General features: G+C 49.8%; 1 protein-coding gene across 4 annotated transcripts in view; it reads left to right on the top strand.

Annotated features, from left to right (window-relative positions):
- The window catches only part of ACAP3 (ArfGAP with coiled-coil, ankyrin repeat and PH domains 3), a 167,750-nt gene that overhangs the window by 126,771 nt on the left and 23,231 nt on the right, over positions 1-17,748 (top strand). For 3 of the 4 annotated variants that reach the window (XM_034753171.1, XM_034753172.1, XM_034753173.1), the window contains exons 11-19: positions 2,596-2,708; positions 7,048-7,099; positions 8,391-8,491; positions 9,625-9,736; positions 10,493-10,701; positions 12,282-12,351; positions 12,469-12,563; positions 13,905-14,119; positions 14,786-14,890. In XM_034753171.1, coding sequence (XP_034609062.1) covers positions 2,596-2,708; positions 7,048-7,099; positions 8,391-8,491; positions 9,625-9,736; positions 10,493-10,701; positions 12,282-12,351; positions 12,469-12,563; positions 13,905-14,119; positions 14,786-14,890 — 1,072 coding nt within the window. Of the gene's footprint in view, positions 1-2,595; positions 2,709-7,047; positions 7,100-8,390; positions 8,492-9,624; positions 9,737-10,492; positions 10,702-12,281; positions 12,352-12,468; positions 12,564-13,904; positions 14,120-14,785; positions 14,891-15,304; positions 15,401-17,748 lie in introns of all 4 variants that reach the window. The other variant, XM_034753170.1, reaches the window with a different exon arrangement.

Below are 17,748 nucleotides of genomic sequence, written 5' to 3' on the forward strand. Positions count from 1 at the left end.
AAAACAACAGGCCAGATTCTGACTTCATTTACACAAGTGTCTTTCCGGAGTAATTCCACTGCAGCCAATAGATTTGGCTGTGGATGGAAGTGGGATCAGAATCCCTTCTGTCTTTTTTTGTAATGCTACATCAAAAGCATCCACAAAGGGGACCACATGGGCTTCACCCCCCCTTTATGTCAAGTAAATTTGGGGCCCAGTGGACCCCCTTTAAGTGGGAGCCTTACAGCATAGCCTCTCCTGGCTAATTGGGCGTCACGCTGCCTTTTCAAGAAATGACTCAGTCTTCTCCCATTATATCTCCTCCTTCTCTACTAGTATTATTCTTATTATGATATCTCCCTGGCAAGCTGGCATCTCCGAACATGGAAATAACTCATCCTAATGAGACTGAAGTGCGTGTTGCCTAGCAACACAGCATCACTAGAGTCGCCATGCGCTGGGCTGGTAAAGGCACTTAAGTTAATGATGATGCTTTTTACTGTGGTGCGGCTGGGCCTCTGAATCTAGCAGAGTGGAGAGAAATATTTATGCTCAAGTGCATAAATTCACAGATCTCAAGGCTAGAAGGGACCATTGTGATCATCTAGTCTGGCCCCCTGTATAACACAGGCCAGAGAGCTTCCCCCAAATAATTCCTAGAGCAGAGCTTTTAGAAAAAAATCCCATCTTGATTTAAAAATAGCCAGTGATGGAGAATTCACCATGGCCCTTGGCAAATTGTTCAAATGGTTAATTACTCTCACCATTAAAAATGTATGCCTTATGCCTACTCTGAATTTGTCTAGCTTTAACTTCCAGCCATTGGATTGTGTTTTACCTTTCTCGGGATCATGTTATACCAGCAGGAGCTGGCTGCAGAGTACTATATAATGGTGAAGCAGCTTGCGGAAAGAACAGACTTCCTAGTACTGCAGGTTAGGTTGGAAAGTAATTCAGGCTCCGTGACCTGGTTTCCATAGGGCAGGAGATACTGCCCTCCACTGGTAGCAGAATTCCATGAGGATTTTCTGGGAACAATTACTGGAGCCCTTTGCCCTGCTCACGTGCCACCACAATCCATGGAATCTATCGGGCACAGCAATGCCAAACTCAGTACGTCAGCTATCAGGGTGATAGATAAGTAAAGATGTGACTGGCAGTCTGTTTGCCAGGTGAATATGTAAAGATCGGGGCTGGTGTGTGGAATGCACTAACTGGAAACAGGATTGGTGATTTCCTTCCTCCCTCCTGGAAACACCATCCATTGACCCTGTCCCCAGCTACATGGTGACGAGCTCATGTTTGCTCTGATCATGGGCTCATCAAGGGCAGGCAATACCCAGTTACACAGAATAACTTAACCTCTGAACAGCACTTCTCTGTCTGTTCACTGCCAGTTGCAGATTGCACTTGAGGTTGAACATTTTCAACCATCAAGATACCAAGCCACCCACACTTTCTCTTCTTAGCTGCTAGGGTAGCCACGGCTTTCACTGGAGGAGGAGCAGTGGTTAACTGCATGCGCATTACTAACACCTAACAATAGAAACAGCTAAGGATACTGGAGTGAGACTAATTAATGCTCCCAGTTATTGCAGTAATGTGAGTGAGAGGAGTCTGCTGGCATTGTATTTCAGGGGTGCTGTGTGAAAATATGCCCAGCAGGAGGCAGGGGTTTGTGGGTGAACTTTTAATACAAAAAATAATGACTTAAAACTGTCTTCAAAAAAGGGCTTATTTTGTCTAAACCTGGCTGATAAAACCCTGAGCCAGGAAACTGGAGTAATTTGGCACTGCAGTGAACAATCCCTCTGATTTAAGCACCACACCTCCCCCCACAAAAAAAAATCATTAGGGTGGGAAATACTCGAACTAACTGAATTTGTGAACACTTTCTCAGGCCATAAGACAACCCCCAAAATTGTGGAGAAGAATGTGAATAGCCATGACAGTGAGAGACAGGGAGCACTAAATGCAACCAGATAGAGCAAGCTTCTCATGGGCAGAGATCTGCCTCGATAGCTGTCCTGCACCACCTCAGCTATTTCAGCGCTAATTCTTAACCCAGCTCCACCCATGCACCCCACTCCTGAGCTCCAGCTCTTTCTGCTACGATCCTTTCACCTGTTCTGAATCTGCTGGTATTCCTCCAGCCTGATGAGTAACACCTCAGCTATGCCAGTCCTGGAACACCACTCTGCTCTGCCACCACACCTGAGTCCTGACCAAACCTCTGGGCCGGAGTCTGGCCATCATGAGGATTACTTCCGAAAAAGGAAGTACTCTCACGATGCAAACCAGCCTCCACTGAAAACACAGGCTGAGAACAGCAAACTTATTCTCTCTTGCAACCTAATCAAGGATTGGCGCATAGGCCTCCATTGAGGGAAAGGCTGCTTTAAATAACCCCTGCAGCCACAGAACCTTCTTACACGTGTTCACATGTTTCCCGGTTGGATATCCTCATGGTCCCAACACTGATGTGCTGTTTGGTGTCACCGTTTCCCATTTATCTGGGTGTTTTTACCGTGCCCCTCACCCTAGTTCTTGTGGCGCTGAGGCTGCAGCACCAGCATCCCCTGATGTGTTTTCTCAACATGTTTCGACCTGCAGGACTTCTCCTACGATGACTCCAAGGTGGAATTTAATGTCGATGCCCCCAATGGAGTGGTGATGGAAGGGTACCTCTTCAAGAGAGCAAGCAATGCTTTCAAAACATGGAATCGGTAAGTAACGTGTATCCCCACTGATAACTGGATGAGGGCTCTGAATGCATCTCCAGCCTGGCAGCGCACACTTGGCTACAACTCAGCAGGTGTTTTCCTTTGTTTAAGTGGCTTCATCAGCTCCAGGCCCACCCAGAGAAGCGATGTTGGGTTGATGCAGAGTTGTCTGTCAGTGCAGCATCCCTTAACTCTTTGTGTGCTGAACTGGTGAAGTCACTTAATATAAGAAGGGTCCTGTGATGCTGGCATGTTCTAAACAGAAAGGTTTAGGCTCAGTAAAAGGAGCTGGATGTGATGTATTTTATAGGTAGTGAAGATCGTCTGCAAAATAAACTGGCTTCTCCTGGCCCTGCAAATGTTTGTGGGACCATTCAGCTCTCCCACGGAAAGTCAGTGAATCTTTCTTTTGTTATCACTTCTTTATTTTACCAGCTACCGGCAGTCTGGTCCATCAGGGCCCAAGGTCACCATGGAAATACTGCAGTGGGAGACCTTGCATGTATTGGCATTAGCCTAGTTCTTTCTTTGCTAAGAACTGGTATCGTCCTAAAGGGGGAACCAGTGCAGTCAGCCTGCCTGCAGTTTGCCGCCTCTTGGTACATGCCAGCAAACGTGACAGCGAAAACCTTCCATCTTAAGACAACCACCAGGCTTCATGCAGGGAGCGTAGGACACAAAGCAGCTGGAGCCTTGCCCCAGGAAAGCTGTATGCTTGTAACCATCAAGAGAAACATCTAACACAGCAGGGCAAGCCTGGCTTTCAAGAGCTGCTAGTATCCAACCTCCCTGGGAGGTGGGAGCCTGGAAATGTCCTCTGGGCACTGCCCCTTCTCTCGGTCACTTATAAATATTTCAGATGACGGGTCATTGGGGATGCAGTTAAATTCCCCAGCTCCCAGGTGAATTGCAAGCAAAGCGGGTTTTAGGTTCTCTCCTCAATCAATATTTGTGTGTGTCTAGGAACCCTTGTGATAGTCAATGGGCCGGATTTACGCTGGTGCAGTTAAGAGCAGAATTCAAACCATCGGATTCTATTATTACTACCTCAGATCAATGCCCCCCTTGACCCACTCCTGCTTTCCCCTCTCACCTGGCAGTGCAGTGATATAATACCTAGAGGTCACCTGTCTGTCCAAGTTCAGGGTAATTTCTGCAGCTAGGTAGAAGTTTGAAACAAACAAGCAGTTCACCATGTCCCTGTATTTTTGTGCAGAAACTGTTGGTTTTATGCCTAGAGACCGGTAAGCTGGGGTAAGCCCCACCCTCCCGAAACCTTCACCCCCAACTCAAGCTGGGCCTTTCTTGCCGTTCCAAACCAGTTTGTCTGATGTTCTTAGCCCCAGTGTTGCCATCTGCATGGCATTCAAGTGCATTCTCTGCACTTCAAGGTTTCCTGAGGCACCAGAAGCCCAAGTGCCAGATTGTGAAGAGAACATCTGTTCTTGTGAGATTTCCAGCCCCCGGCTACAGAGGTTTGGATTTGGTGATTGTTAACCTGTGAACTACAGGGCATTCCTCTGAGCTGAATTTATGAACCATTTACGGTTTTCCCCGCAGTATTTCCAATGCAGAGCTTTGCCTCCATTCTCAGCCTTTCACTCAGCAGAGCCAAGCTTCCTGATGCAAAAGGCCACCACCCCATTTCAGTATGTGTCAGATTAATGATGAGCTCCTACACTGCAGGATAAGTGAGTCCCCATCTCACCCCTGCAGACGATCCATGGGAGTTCTGAGCAAGGTACCCCATTCCCCTCAAGGCAGCTATTCACAGCTGTACATATTCCCATACAGCCCAACTATTCACAGCCATCCATATCTCCCCACAGCCCAGCTATTCACAGCCATCCATATCTCCCCACAGCCCAGCTATTCACAGCCATCCATATCTCCCCACAGCCCAGCTATTCACAGCCATCCATATCTCCCCACAGCCCAACTATTCACAGTCATCCATTTACCCCCACAGCCCAGCTATTCACAGCCATGCATATCCCCCTCACCGTGGGTGGGAGGATACTATGGTGATTTTAAGGGCCCTGGGAGGAAGTCCCTGTTGGAAACATACACAGAAGGATACTGGACGAAGAAGACCCCTGAGGTCAGAATGAGATCCAGCACCATAGTCCAGAGCATTCCTGGATGCTAATGCCCCAGCAAAGAAACCAAACAGGAGGAGATACAGCGCTGTGAGGAGCAGCATCCAGGATCAAACAGCTGGGAAGGGAGCTTTCCACTTGGCTTCATGTGACAGCAAAGCTGCTTGAGAATATGTCGTTGCCACGGCCAGAGAGAATGGCTGTCACCAGGTGGAGCTCAAAGTGCTGCAGCTCCAAACACACTCAGGAGCTGATCAAAAGGAGCTTTCAAGCAGGCAGAATGGCCTCAGGTCTCCTGCGTTGCTCTGTTTTCTGACAGATGCATCAAGCAGTGGCGGATTAATAATTTTGCCGCCCCTAGGCCGGGAAATAATTGTCGCCCTGGCCCCGCCCCGACTCCAGCTTTTTCCCGCCCCTATTCCAACCCCCTCCCCAAAGTCCCCGCCCCAACTCCGCCCCCTCCCTTCCCCTATTGGATCCCTTCCTCAAATCCCCGCCCCCGGCCCCGCCTCTTCCCCCAGACGTGGTGTTCCCCCTCCTCCCCCGCCCCGCGAAACAGCTGTTTCGTGGCTCAAGCGCTGGGAGGGGAGAGAAACCGGACGTGGCGGCGCACTTGCAGAGGAGGTGGAGGTGAGCTGGAGCAGGGGGGCGGGGCGCGGAGGGGAGCTTCTGCCCCTGCAAATTTTCCGCCCTAGGCCTAGGCAAGGAGCGAAAACAGAATCCTCTCTTGCCTCATTTTCCCAGGGTACCGAATTCCTTTGCGTGTCGAGCGTGTGGTAGATGCTTTAAATAATCCACTGTCTATAGCATAGCTGCAGCATGGCTTCTTCCCCCAAACTGTCCAAGCCCTGTAGGAGTTTCAGACTGACTTGAGTGCCCTTACTTAACGAGTAACCCTAGAAACGTTATGCAGAGAGTTTGCGATAAATGCAGGGTTTTTGTTTGCTCAAACAGAAGGGCCACACATTTTGTAGACACGATTTAGGAGGCTTCTTTGAAAATCGGGCCCGTATAGTTCATATTAAACACCAGCGACCCAAAAGAATGGGAGAGTTTGACTTATTCTCACGCCAGCCAAAACATCCAGATTCAAGGCCTTTGAGCGCTTCCCTCGCCCTGGTGTGCGCCCAGATATTTCAACACAGCCTTCATGGGATGTAACAATATGGATTGTTGTCAATTCCCTCAGCTCCCCCGTGACAAAAGAGGCTCTTTGTGGCTAAATCACAGGAATGAAGTGAGAACACCCGGGTTATAATCCCAACTCTGACACTGACTCTTTGTGGCCTTGGGCAAAGCACTTAATCTGGGTGTGCACGTGCCTTCGTTTCTTCAGCTGTAAAGTGCTCTTCAGTGCTATGGTGATACGTGCTATAGGAGAACCGTGGAGTAGGCGACGGATGGATAGGCCTCACAACGCCCCTTCGGATTTTGGTGAAAGTCAGAAAACCGGAAAGGCCGGATTTCCACGAATCGAATTGTTAGGATTCGAAAGGCTCTAGATACAGGGGTGGGGCAGGGCTCTCACATAGGACAGTGGCTGGCAAGCAAAGTCGCTCTGGATACATGGTTGAGGCAGTGACCTCACAGATGCCTGTGGCTGGGGAGCAGAGTCACTGTGGATACAGGGGAAAGCCAGTGATCTTAGGGTTAGGGGTTAAAGGTTGGGCTTAGGGCTCAGGCATCACAGAGCATCCTCTGCCTGCAGCAGCAAATGGGTCCACCGTGGTCCTGATTTTAGTCAAAATCAGGCTGCTGGAAGCCTTTTGCCCTCCCCTCTGCTCCCTGACCTGCCCCTTCTCCCCAAGGCGGCCCTGTCATCCCCACTTCTCTCAGCCAGGCTTCTCCCTCCTGCCCCCAAACTCCCAAGGTGGGGAGTAAGAGGTCTGGCCTACCTAAGAAACAAAGTGTACAACTCTGATGTTATCCCTCCCCATCTTTCTGTCTTTCTTCCCGTATGTCAATGTTTCTATAGAAGTATCGAGGACACTTGTCGCCCCAGTGTCTCGATGCCAAATACAATAATCCATTAACATTGCAAAGCACTTCTTTAGTCTCAGAAGGAAGGTAAGTCTTATTCCCACCCTGGTCTTTCCCACAGTCCCTAAAATCAATGGCACATGTTGTAAGTGCAGAGGCGATGTCCTGTTCTGCAGGGAAAAGGAGCTTGTATCTCCCCCCGCCTCCTAGCTTTGGCACTGTTTACTTGCTCTGATGCCTCTTTCTTCCCTCTCTCTCCTCAGGAGGTGGTTCTCCATACAGAACAGCCAGCTGGTCTACCAGAAGAAGCTAAAGGTCAGTGAGCATATCTCAGATGACATGAGCAGATTAGCCAACTTGTCTGATGTCCTGCTGTTCTGGGGACTTGGGCACCATGGGGGAAAGAAGAATTGGATCAGATGAAGATCTGACAGCAAACCCGGTCTGAAATTTCCAGTCAGATAATATTACACTCAGAACCCAAGCTGCTCTGACAACCAAAGGACAGCGGCTGGTGTTTATAATGACCCCAGTCTTGCTGCCCGACAGAGTAACGGAGAGGTGATGTGCTGAGTAACTCCGTCCCTGCCCGGGTTTGATATGCCACGTTTGGACTGTGGGTGCTCCATGGGGCAATCTCCGTTCCCGTCAGGAGGTAGTGTGCTCAATCGGCAAGGCTCAGAAAGTGGGCTTGGTTACTCCTTTGTCTGTTTGAGAGGAAAAGGGGCAGGAGACAGCACTGTTGTACACTGAAATCCAGCACAGTGGCACGGTCTGTGGGGCTTCCCTCTGAGCTGGTAACTCCCAGGCTGTGGTATTATTGTTATTAATTTGTATAACTGTAGCACCTGGAGCCCCAGTCATGGACCACACTCCATAGTGCTAGGCACTGTACACACACAGAACACAAAGACAGCCTTTGCCCCAAAGAGTTTGCAATCTCACTATAAGACAGGAGGCAACAAATGGATTCAGACAGACAGACGGGGGGAGTACTGGGAAACAATGAGACAGCATTGATCAGCATGGTAGTCCGTGGTCGCCTGACACCTACTGAAGATCAATCTGCAGTTGTGTTGATTGTGTTCTCCTGGATTTGGTAGGGAATGAGCTCCAGGGATGGGCACTCTGGCTTGGATACACAATGATCTCCCCATCAACACACACATACACACACACACAATCTCCCTCCTCTCCCCCCCCCGCCCGAAGACCCTTTGTCCACAACTCAAGACAAATTGTAGCTGAGTTTTGAAAAGCTTGTTCCTCCTGTTAGTTATCAGGTCCCTGCTCTTCGGGGTTCCTGCTGGTTTGGCATGTGCTAACATACCATGAGATCGCCGGTCCTCAAAGTATTTCCAGCCTGACCCTAAGCTGGAAGCACCAGAAACGTCAGGAGAGAATCTTCATGAGATTTGCCTGCCCAGTCTTGCAGACCAAAGAAGGTTGGCTGGGTCAGCAAAAGTGCTGAGCCTTCTGAGGTTCAATCAGAGGAATGAGCGCTCTGGACAAGGGAACTGGTGAAGAGGGGAAGAGATCTGTGGAAGGTCTGAATAGGATGGGGATTCAGAGAGGAGTGTAAAGTCACCCGCTCTCCTCCTTTCAGGATGTCCTCACGGTGGTGGTGGAAGATCTGCGGCTCTGTAGCGTCAAGCCCTGCGAAGACATAGAGAGAAGATTTTGCTTTGAGGTCGTCTCACCTAGCAAGTAAGTTTTGCGGTTCTTCTAAACTGCAGAATGCAATGCTGGGACCGTATATGGGGTTGTAAGATACCCAGCAAGTAGAGTCTGACCTGGGGACCTCCTTACCTGCACTCAGAGTTGCAGTCCTATCAGTGGGCGATTTTTTTCAACCAGACGCTGAGCGGTGTTTGGAGACAGCCTGTCGGGATGGGGAGCTGCCAAAGCTGTTGAATAATGCATGAAGGGAAGGGAGAAGGGTCTGGGCCTGCCTCACAAAGTGCCGAGTCACCAGCATGGCTCCCCAAGAAGCAGCCGGCTGCTGGTGGCATTAAAAGCATCAGAGTGGAGGGAGCAGGTGTGTGAGGGGAAGGAGCGTATAAGTGGGAGGATGCTGGTGGTGGGGGGGAGAGTGTGTGTGTTGGGAGGAAAGCAGGGATTTTTTGAGTGGGTGGAGGAGGAGGAAGACGGAGTACGTGGTGCAAGGGGGAGGGAGTAGGGGGCTGATGAGGGAGGGAACTTGTGAGGGGAGGGTTGCAAGTGTGTGGTGAGGGGAAGCCGAGAGGTGTGTGTGGTTGGCGACATCCATAATGCATTTCCCCCCAGCTGTGAGTGTCCTATCAGGAGGCCGTGGTGCTGTCACCCCTTAATGGGCGGGCTGAGCCCCAGGAGTGGGGGCATTGCTCAGGCTGCGTGGGGATGCAAGGAGCACTCGAGCCTCACTGCTCTGCTGGGGCTGGAGAGGGGGATTCATTCCGCTGTTTACTCTGAAACCTAATGAGAGCAGCACTGTGGGCAGTGAACAGCTGGTGTGAGGGAAACAGAGGCACCCACTGAGGAGAGGAACGGTCACATTCCTGTTTTCCACCGACCCTCTATGTATCTGGGAGTGGTGGGGGTGAAAGCAGGGCTGCTTTAATGAACTGGGGCGGGGTGAGGAGTGAGGGCTTCTCTGAGGTTAATTTTGCCTAAGCCACGCCTGGTAACTTCACGTCCTTACCATGCATCTCCAAACCATACCATTGTCACCCTTGGTGAAGCGAGGCTGTGAGGCTGGTTATAAACTCAGGCACCTCGCCATGTTGCGGCTTCCCAGGTCCCATACCCCAAACCCTTTTTCTCATGCCAACCAGCGTCTCTTATGCCTCTCCCCTACCCAGGAGCTGCATGCTGCAGGCTGACTCGGAGAAGCTGCGCCAGGCCTGGATCCAAGCAGTTCAAGCCAGCATCGCCTCCGCTTACAGAGAGAGCCCAGACAGCTACTCCATCGAAGTGAGTCCGGGGGCAGGGACAGGCGCTCGCAAGCTGTCGCAGCGCCACTCCCGGGCATGGGCTCTTGTTAGCACGTCTGGGTGTGCAAATGATGACAGCGCCGGCCCAAAGGCAACTGTAGTTTAGCAAACGAAAGGCAAGCTTACAAAGCAGCGGGCGGGGGGGGTGTGTGATGGAGTGCAGTCCTGAAGCCCCCACCTTCCTCCTGTCCTCCAGAGAGTCCCTGCAGAGCAGGATGTACTCCTCTGGGGAACACTGAGGGGAATTCACTCTCTGGTAAGATGAGACAACACAAGGCAGCGGTCTGTTACACACCATGCAATCATTTGTGTGCTGCCAGCCTTGGTGTGTATTAATGGGGGGAAGAGAGGGGTGTGCTATGTAGCGCCATCTGGTGACAGAAGTCACTAGTTCAGGTGGAAGATTCACGCTTCCCTTCATTCACATCCCCAAACTCCGATTCAAAGGGAGTGAACAGATCGGGGTATCCTCAACCCTCCCTTCCCTTGGCTGACACCAGCTCAGGTTTGTCTAGCTGACTTTTTTCACCTGTGACGGTTACATAAAAAGCCCACACTGGGATTTTAATGCCCCCCCCGCCTCAGGGCTTCCCAGTATGATTTTGTAATGTCTCCCTGGAATGGCAGAGCAAGTCCTAACGAACCCATCGGCCCCCCCCTCTGCCTGCACCACATGGAACTCCTCCGCATCTGTCCGCTGGCAGAGCACACAGCGACTCCCCTTCTCTCTCTGCAGAGACTAGACCGGACCGCCTCCCCTTCCACCAGCAGCATCGACTCTGCCACTGACTCCCGGGAGCGGAGTCTGAAGGGGGAGAGCATCCTGCAGAGGGTCCAGAGCATCCCTGGAAATGACCAGTGTTGTGACTGTGGCCAGGCAGATCCCCGCTGGGCCAGTATCAACCTGGGCATTCTGCTGTGCATCGAGTGCTCTGGGATCCACAGGTACTGTGCGTGCGCTGCTCGCCCAGCCTGAGCGCTGGGGGCTTTGCCTGCCTGCCGCTGAGGGATCTCTGGTTGGAGCTGGTCTATCATGTGTATACAGTCAGGTTCAAAGGTCATAGAACACTCCTGAGTGTGTGTGTGTGTGTGTGTGTGTGTGTGAGGGAGGGAGGGAGAAAGAGTGAGGGACACAGAACAGGATGTATGTGTGTGATACACTCACTCTACGGGTACTATATACTGCTGTGTACCTACACACGTATTAGGCCTTGGCTACACTGGCGCTGTACAGCGCTGCAACTTGCTGCGCTCAGGGGTGTGAAAACGCCCCCCCCCTCCCCGAGCACAGCGAGTGCAGCGCTGTAAAGCGCCAGTGTAATCAGAGCCTGCAGCGCTGCACGCTCCCTCACAGCACTGCAAGCTACTCCCCTCGGAGAGGTGGAGTACATACAGCGCTGCGAGAGCTCTCACAGCGCTGGTGGTGCGACTACACTCGCGCGTCACAGAGCTGTCGCGGCAGCGCTGTGAAGTCCCAAGTGTAGCCAAGGCCTGAGTCTCTATCTACATCATATGCAGCATTGATATATATAGATAGGGCAACCAGATAGCAACTGTGAAAAAATGAGATTGGGGGGGGGGGCGGGGTGAAAGGCGCCTATATAAGAAAAAGTCCCCAAAAATGGGACTGTTCCTTTAAAAATGGGATATCTGGTCACCCTATATATAGAGGATCCAGCCTACATGGCCTACAACCACATAGCAATAAATGTAATCTCTTAGCTGTGGTAAAATACTTACCATATTTCACCTACAGAGCATTTTACAGACACTAACTAATAAAATCTTCAGCAGTTATAGAAGCTATTATGATCTCTACTGCCAGCTACCCTGTCCTGGAATGTATGAAGAACTTAGTGGTTAAAACTGGGAGTCAGGCGATCTAGACTCTATTCCCAACTGCTACTGACTTACTCTGTGACCCTGGGGAAGTCACTTACCCGGTCTGTGCCTTACTGTCTACATTTCTAAAATGGGAATAATTCCTGCACACTTTTGTAAAGTGCGTTGAGATCCGTGGGGGGAAAGGTGCTATACACGTGTAAATTATTATTAGTAGTATTAGCATCCTCTGTGATAACAAACCCTGTGTGCGTTGTGCAACCCAGCTCTCACAAACAACCCTACAATAACAAGCCAGCACTCATGTGCAGTATTGGAATGCAAGTGTCAAGTAGGGAAACCTCGTTCCATTCAAGGTTTCCTAGGACGGACTGTAAGTAAGGAGAATAAAAATAAAAATAATTCAGTGCCAAATAACTCAACCGGGCGCCTTTTTCGTTTGAGGAATTCACTGGGAACCCCTCCAGGAGAGGGGGCAGTTCTGTGTGTGTGGAATTCTCTCCCTCTCTAAATCGATTCCTTTTGCTGCATACGTAAGACCTGGGTTTGTCCTCATTCACCCTGTGATCCGCTCGCCCTTCTGCTTTGTTGTATAGAGTCTGTTTGGCAGCCTATAACCCATCTCTGTCTCCCCTTTGTTTGGCAGCCTATAACCCGTCTCTGTCTCCCCTTTGGTTCTCTAGGAGTCTGGGCGTTCACTGTTCCAAAGTCCGCTCTCTCACGCTGGATTCCTGGGAGCCGGAGTTACTGAAAGTGAGTGCTGATTTTCAGGCTGAGGAAGTGGGGAGGGAGTCCTTGGTGGGGGGCTGAGGGGGAGCCGGAAGGCGGCTGCTCTCCTGACTGCTTTGTCCCTCACTTGGTGTATCGCAGCTAATGTGCGAGCTGGGGAACAGCACCATGAACCAGATTTACGAGGCACAGTGCGAAGCGCTGGGACTTAAGAAGCCCACTCCGGGGAGCTCCAGGTAAGTCGGAGCCCACCCAGCCCTCAGTCCGGTTTCGGAATGACTCCCCCCAGATCTGTCTTTGAGGTGCAGGCCAGCAGGGAGTCAGTAGATCTGTATGGAAGTGTTGTAGCAAATGGAAAGGGAGATCAGCTTTGCCTTACCCCGGCCAGCTACACAGCATGGCCTGCTGCTGACTGCCCCAGAAAACGAGCGGCTCTGATCCGTTCTCACCGCCTTTTAGTTTTGCTTCTTGGAAAGAAGGACTATTTTTAGGTCTTTATGACAGATCCTGTTCTCCCATCCCCCTCAGCTTTTGCTCCCTTCACAGTTCTGGCCTCCTTGAAGGCACTCCCGTTGGCCCAGCCATGCCCTGGCCTCTGCCTTCAGCCCCTTTCAGAGCTCTGCCGCTCCAGAGCATGTCCTCCAGCCTAGACCTGCAAGTCACTGGGAGCCGCGGCTGCTCAGCGTCTCTGAAAACCAGGCCATTTGTTTAGAAGCCTGACTTTCATCCCGACATTGGAGGATTCTGCCTTTAGTGAAAAGAACAGGAGGACTTGTGGCATCTTAGAGACTAACAAATTTATTTCAGCATAAGCTTTCATGGGCTGCAGCTCACTTCTTCAGATGCATAGAGTGGAACACACAGACAGAAGATATTTATACATACAGAGAACATGAAAAGGTGGAAGTACGCATACCAATTGTAGATTGGCCTCTTACAGTTGGTATGCATACTTCCACCTTTTCATGTTCTCTGTATGTATAAATATCTTCTGTTTGTTTGTTCCACCCTATGCATCCGAAGAAGTGGGCTGTAGCCCACGAAAGCTTATGCTGAAATAAATTTGTGAGTCTCTAAGGTGCCACAAGTACTCCTGTTCTTTTTGCGGCTACAGACTAACACGGCTGCTACTTTGAAACCTGCCTTTAGTGACATGCCCAAGACCACAGAGTGAGTCAGTGGCAGAGCTAGCAACAGACCCCCGGTATCCTGACTCTTCGCGCCTGGTTCTTCCTGGCCTCGCCTCTCCCGTAGTCATTTACAAAGTGGGTGTAAAATCCAGCCTCACAAGGTCCAAGGCACTGGGAAGCTGGGCCCAGGATGCTCTGCCCTGATCACCCGAGCTTAGCAGCATCCCTGCTGTGCCCCACCCTAGGAAACAAGCCTGGTGTTACATTTTTTGCTGGCCTGAACATCAGGGGCATGAACTGTCCCAGCGCCGTGGGAGGCCAGCCCCTCCCCATGTGCTCTCAGGGTTCGCGGTGTGAGAAGAGCCTGCAGTTGCCAGGCTCTCTCGTTGGTAGGTTTATATGAGCCACCTGTGGCACAGTAAATGCCTTTTCCTGCACTGCCCTCAGGCAAGACAAGGAAGCCTGGATCAAGGTCAAGTACGTGGAGAAGAAGTTCCTCAAGAAGTTGCCTACTGGGGAGGCCCTGGCGGAGAACGAGAGGAAACCCCGGCGCTGGAGCGTGAAGAAATGCCAGCGGCACAACAGCGCCACAAAAGCACCCACGGCTCGTCGGAAGTACCGGCATGAGGCAGGAAATGCATCGCCGGCCCCGCTCTCATCAGGTGGGAACCCATTCCCCTCCTTTCTTTCCTATATACTGTGCTGCAGCTGCCTTTCCACCCCCACCTGTGTGTGTGTGTGTGTGTGTGTGTGTGTGTGTGTGGGCACAACGCCATCCTCTACTGTAAAAACAATAAGGAGTCTGGTGGCACCTTAAAGACTAACAGATTTATTCCTCTACTGTAGGTAGATCTGATAAAGTATCTGTGCTCCTGTCTCCCCCTAGTGGCTGCAGCCTGCAGAGGCTATAAGACCTAATGCTACTGCACAAGCATGTCCTTTGCACAGGTTACCCATGGAATTTCCTAACAAGCTGTATCTTCCTAACATACCTTCTTAATAGTAGAGGATGGACCATTGCACTGAGGTGACCAGCAGGCCCCTTATTCTGCTTCCTTTATACCACAACTTTCTGTTCATTCATTAGGTTCAAGCCTCCTTTATTGTTTTTACTCAGCTGGCCCAGAATACAGTCCTAGGGTTACCAACTGCCCAAAATGTCATGGGATGGTGGTGATTTTACCACCTCTTCCATGCTCCCTGTTTATTATCTGTATAGATTTGCACACTTCTGAAGCACGCTCGACGTGCAGGCTCAGATTGTACAAATGTGACCATGGGATTGTATTTTTCCTCCGCCATATTTAAAAATCCCTCCTTGCAAACAGCTGCCACTCTGGAGAGGAAATTCCGGCGGGACTCTCTCTTCTGCCCCGACGAGCTGGATTCCCTCTTCTCATACTTTGACACTGGCGCCGGCTCAGGACCCCGCAGTAAGTACAAATAACACAGCTCTCCTCTTGGCACGTCTTTGCCTCCCACCTCTTCTAGGGCATGTGCATTGCACCCGACCAACGGCAAGGTATCTGTCTCACCGGAGAAATGACCAAATCACACACACACTGGGGGAAATGTTTCAAGAGAGTGATGGGGAGTTACTTGCACAAACCCCGACCCACTGCCCTTTTTATTCCACTGGTGGTTTTTTTTAATCTCTTTCCAGTCAATCCCAGGCGTTTGTATTTTGGTGAAGGGGATTTTTTTCGCGCTCTTTACCCCCAACCTGTGCATTTCACCAGCTGTTTCTTTTTCTTTTTTTTTTTTTTTTTAGCAAGTCTTACTGCTAACTTTTTTGTGTGTGTTTGTGACGATTAACTCCCCTCACATTCCGTCCACCTTCCTCTTAGGTGCCAGCTACATCTCTATGCAGCACCCGCTGGCAGCTGGCCCCTGGAGTGGCATTGGTCCCGGTGGGAGCGGTATGCCGTTCCTCCTGGACGGAGGTAAGGTGACACCATAGCAGCTAGCAGCAAAAGAGCCCCAAAGATATGACTTGTTCCAACCAAAACTTAGATGTATTTTTCGCAATCACATCACTGGAACTCAGATAGCACTGTGATAGATACCTTAGGAAGATCAGAGATAGATAGGTAGACATTCTACTAAGACAAAAAGCTGAAGTTTTTTAGGCTCTGATTCAGCAAAGCACACGCTTAATTTAAAGTACATGTTAAGTCTCACTGACATCAGTTAAGCACCAGCTTTAGTGCTTTGCTGAGTCCGGGCTTTAAAGATGCCAGAGCAACGAGCAGGAAAAGCTACTTTTCAGAGAACTCCTGGATTCAGAATTTTTAGCTAAACTGAAACGATCCTTTTACCAGCATGATTAGCGCTGGTCTCTTCCAAAGCACTCAGCGTTGTCCTAACATTGCTCCCGTTGAAGGCAATGGGAGTTTTACCACTGGCTTCCGGGGGAGCCGAGTCAGGTGCGTGCTTTGGCAGAGTCTGTGGACATGCCATAGGCCGCTCACTCCGTTGGGGTAAATCTGGAGTAATTCCATTGTCCTCGTTGGAGTTGCACTTTATTTGCACTGATGTTATTGAGAACGAAGTCCACCCCTTAGTGCCCATGGTCCTAATCCCCCACTCATATCTATGGAGGCAGACCTCTGCCCCGGCACATATCCAGAATCCTGCTGAAGCCAAAGAGATTGCACACGGGCACAGGTGTGTATCCGATTGCAGAACCTGGGCTTTTATTAGCCAGAGCTGGCGAATACTGTAAACAGTTTCCCTCAAATATTGGTTCACATTTTTAACAAACTAGCCTAGGATGGCTGCATTCGCTTCTCTTTTGCGTTCGCTTTCTACAAAACACGGCGAGGAGTTTGCTGGCAGGAACATTTGTCAAAGCAGCACATTGAAAATGACACATTACAGAATATTCACACAAAGTGACATTTTAATTCTTACACTGGAGACCTGATCCAAAGAGTAAAGAGACAGAAACAACCTCTGGGACCGAATTCAATCCAAACAGCTTGCCTTTTGGATATCCATTACCTGCAGGGAACTAATCCAAAGCAATCCAGGGACCAAGGATTAGTCACTGACATTTTTCAAGAAATTATTTTGAATAATGAAGAAATTTGAGAAACTTGGGGCCTATTCAGGGACAGTTTGGAAAAAAAAGGAAAAGAAGCAAAATTCACCAAATAAACTATATGCTAAGAATTTCCCTCCCTGCTGTAGTTATGGCCCAGGAGTTCCCAGGCCTTTGGGCATCTCTGACAACTAGGACTCAAATCCTGCTTCAAGGTCACAAGTGAAATGAATCTGATGTTCTCGCTCTTGTGTCTAAGGGTGCATTGTCCCTATAACAAATCTGCCATGCAGCACTATTCAACCTAACTGGCACCTTGTGCTCAGGGGAGCGCCAGCACTGGAATATTTGTGTGTGTCATGGCAAGATCTTGCCCCTGTCGTTCCTGGTTCTGGATGATGCTATTACACCATCACTTTTATGAGTACGTCATTTTTTATACAGGAAAAGGACTTGGGACTTGATCCTGCAAGATGCAAAGTGCCCTGTGGGAAGCGCTTAGCAGCTCTTACAGCCTTCCACCGTTAGTGTACAAGAAAGTGACAGTGGATTGACAATCAATCAGCCACCCCTGTAAATACTTGTTCTTTATGTTAAACAAGTACAAAATCAAACCTTACTCTTCTGCTGTGCATACTAAACAGAAACGCTTGACAAAATTGTTCATCTCTCCATGAAAAATATATGTGTCACTCTTAAAAGCGATTTATTACTAATTTCCCAGTGGCATATCAAGAGCACTGACGAAGAATAAAGTGCCTGATGTCTACGGATTTGGACTAGATTCTGTTCCGTTACCCCAGTTTAAGTTTGGAGTGATTCCACTTACATCATTGGTTTTACACTGATGTAACAGGTCAACAGCTGGCACAAAATGTTTAACACAAAATGACTGCATTTATAAATTAACGGTGGTTGATTTTTTTCTTTATTTTTCTTGCACTTGTTTTTTATTGGTTACACGGCCAAGGCTTAGTATAATTTTCTATTGAAAGGGAATTGCAAGATCAGAAGCCTGCTTTTAAACTGGCCAATTCTTTATTCAGAATGAAAAATTGCTTATGCAGTTGCATTTAAAGGGAAGCCAAGCCAGCAACAGGACATCACTGAGAGGTCTCTGTGTCCTGTTTGCATCTTTAAACAGCTGTTCCAACCACCAAATCCTGAAGTGAGAGGTTGTGGGTTAACTCAGTGGAAGTAACTGACTTCTATCATCGGGAGTCACGATGGGCCCATGTTGCCCAGTTT

Source organism: Trachemys scripta, chromosome 19 (genome assembly GCF_013100865.1).
Source record: "Trachemys scripta elegans isolate TJP31775 chromosome 19, CAS_Tse_1.0, whole genome shotgun sequence".
In the NCBI taxonomy this organism is placed as follows: Eukaryota; Metazoa; Chordata; order Testudines; family Emydidae; genus Trachemys; species Trachemys scripta.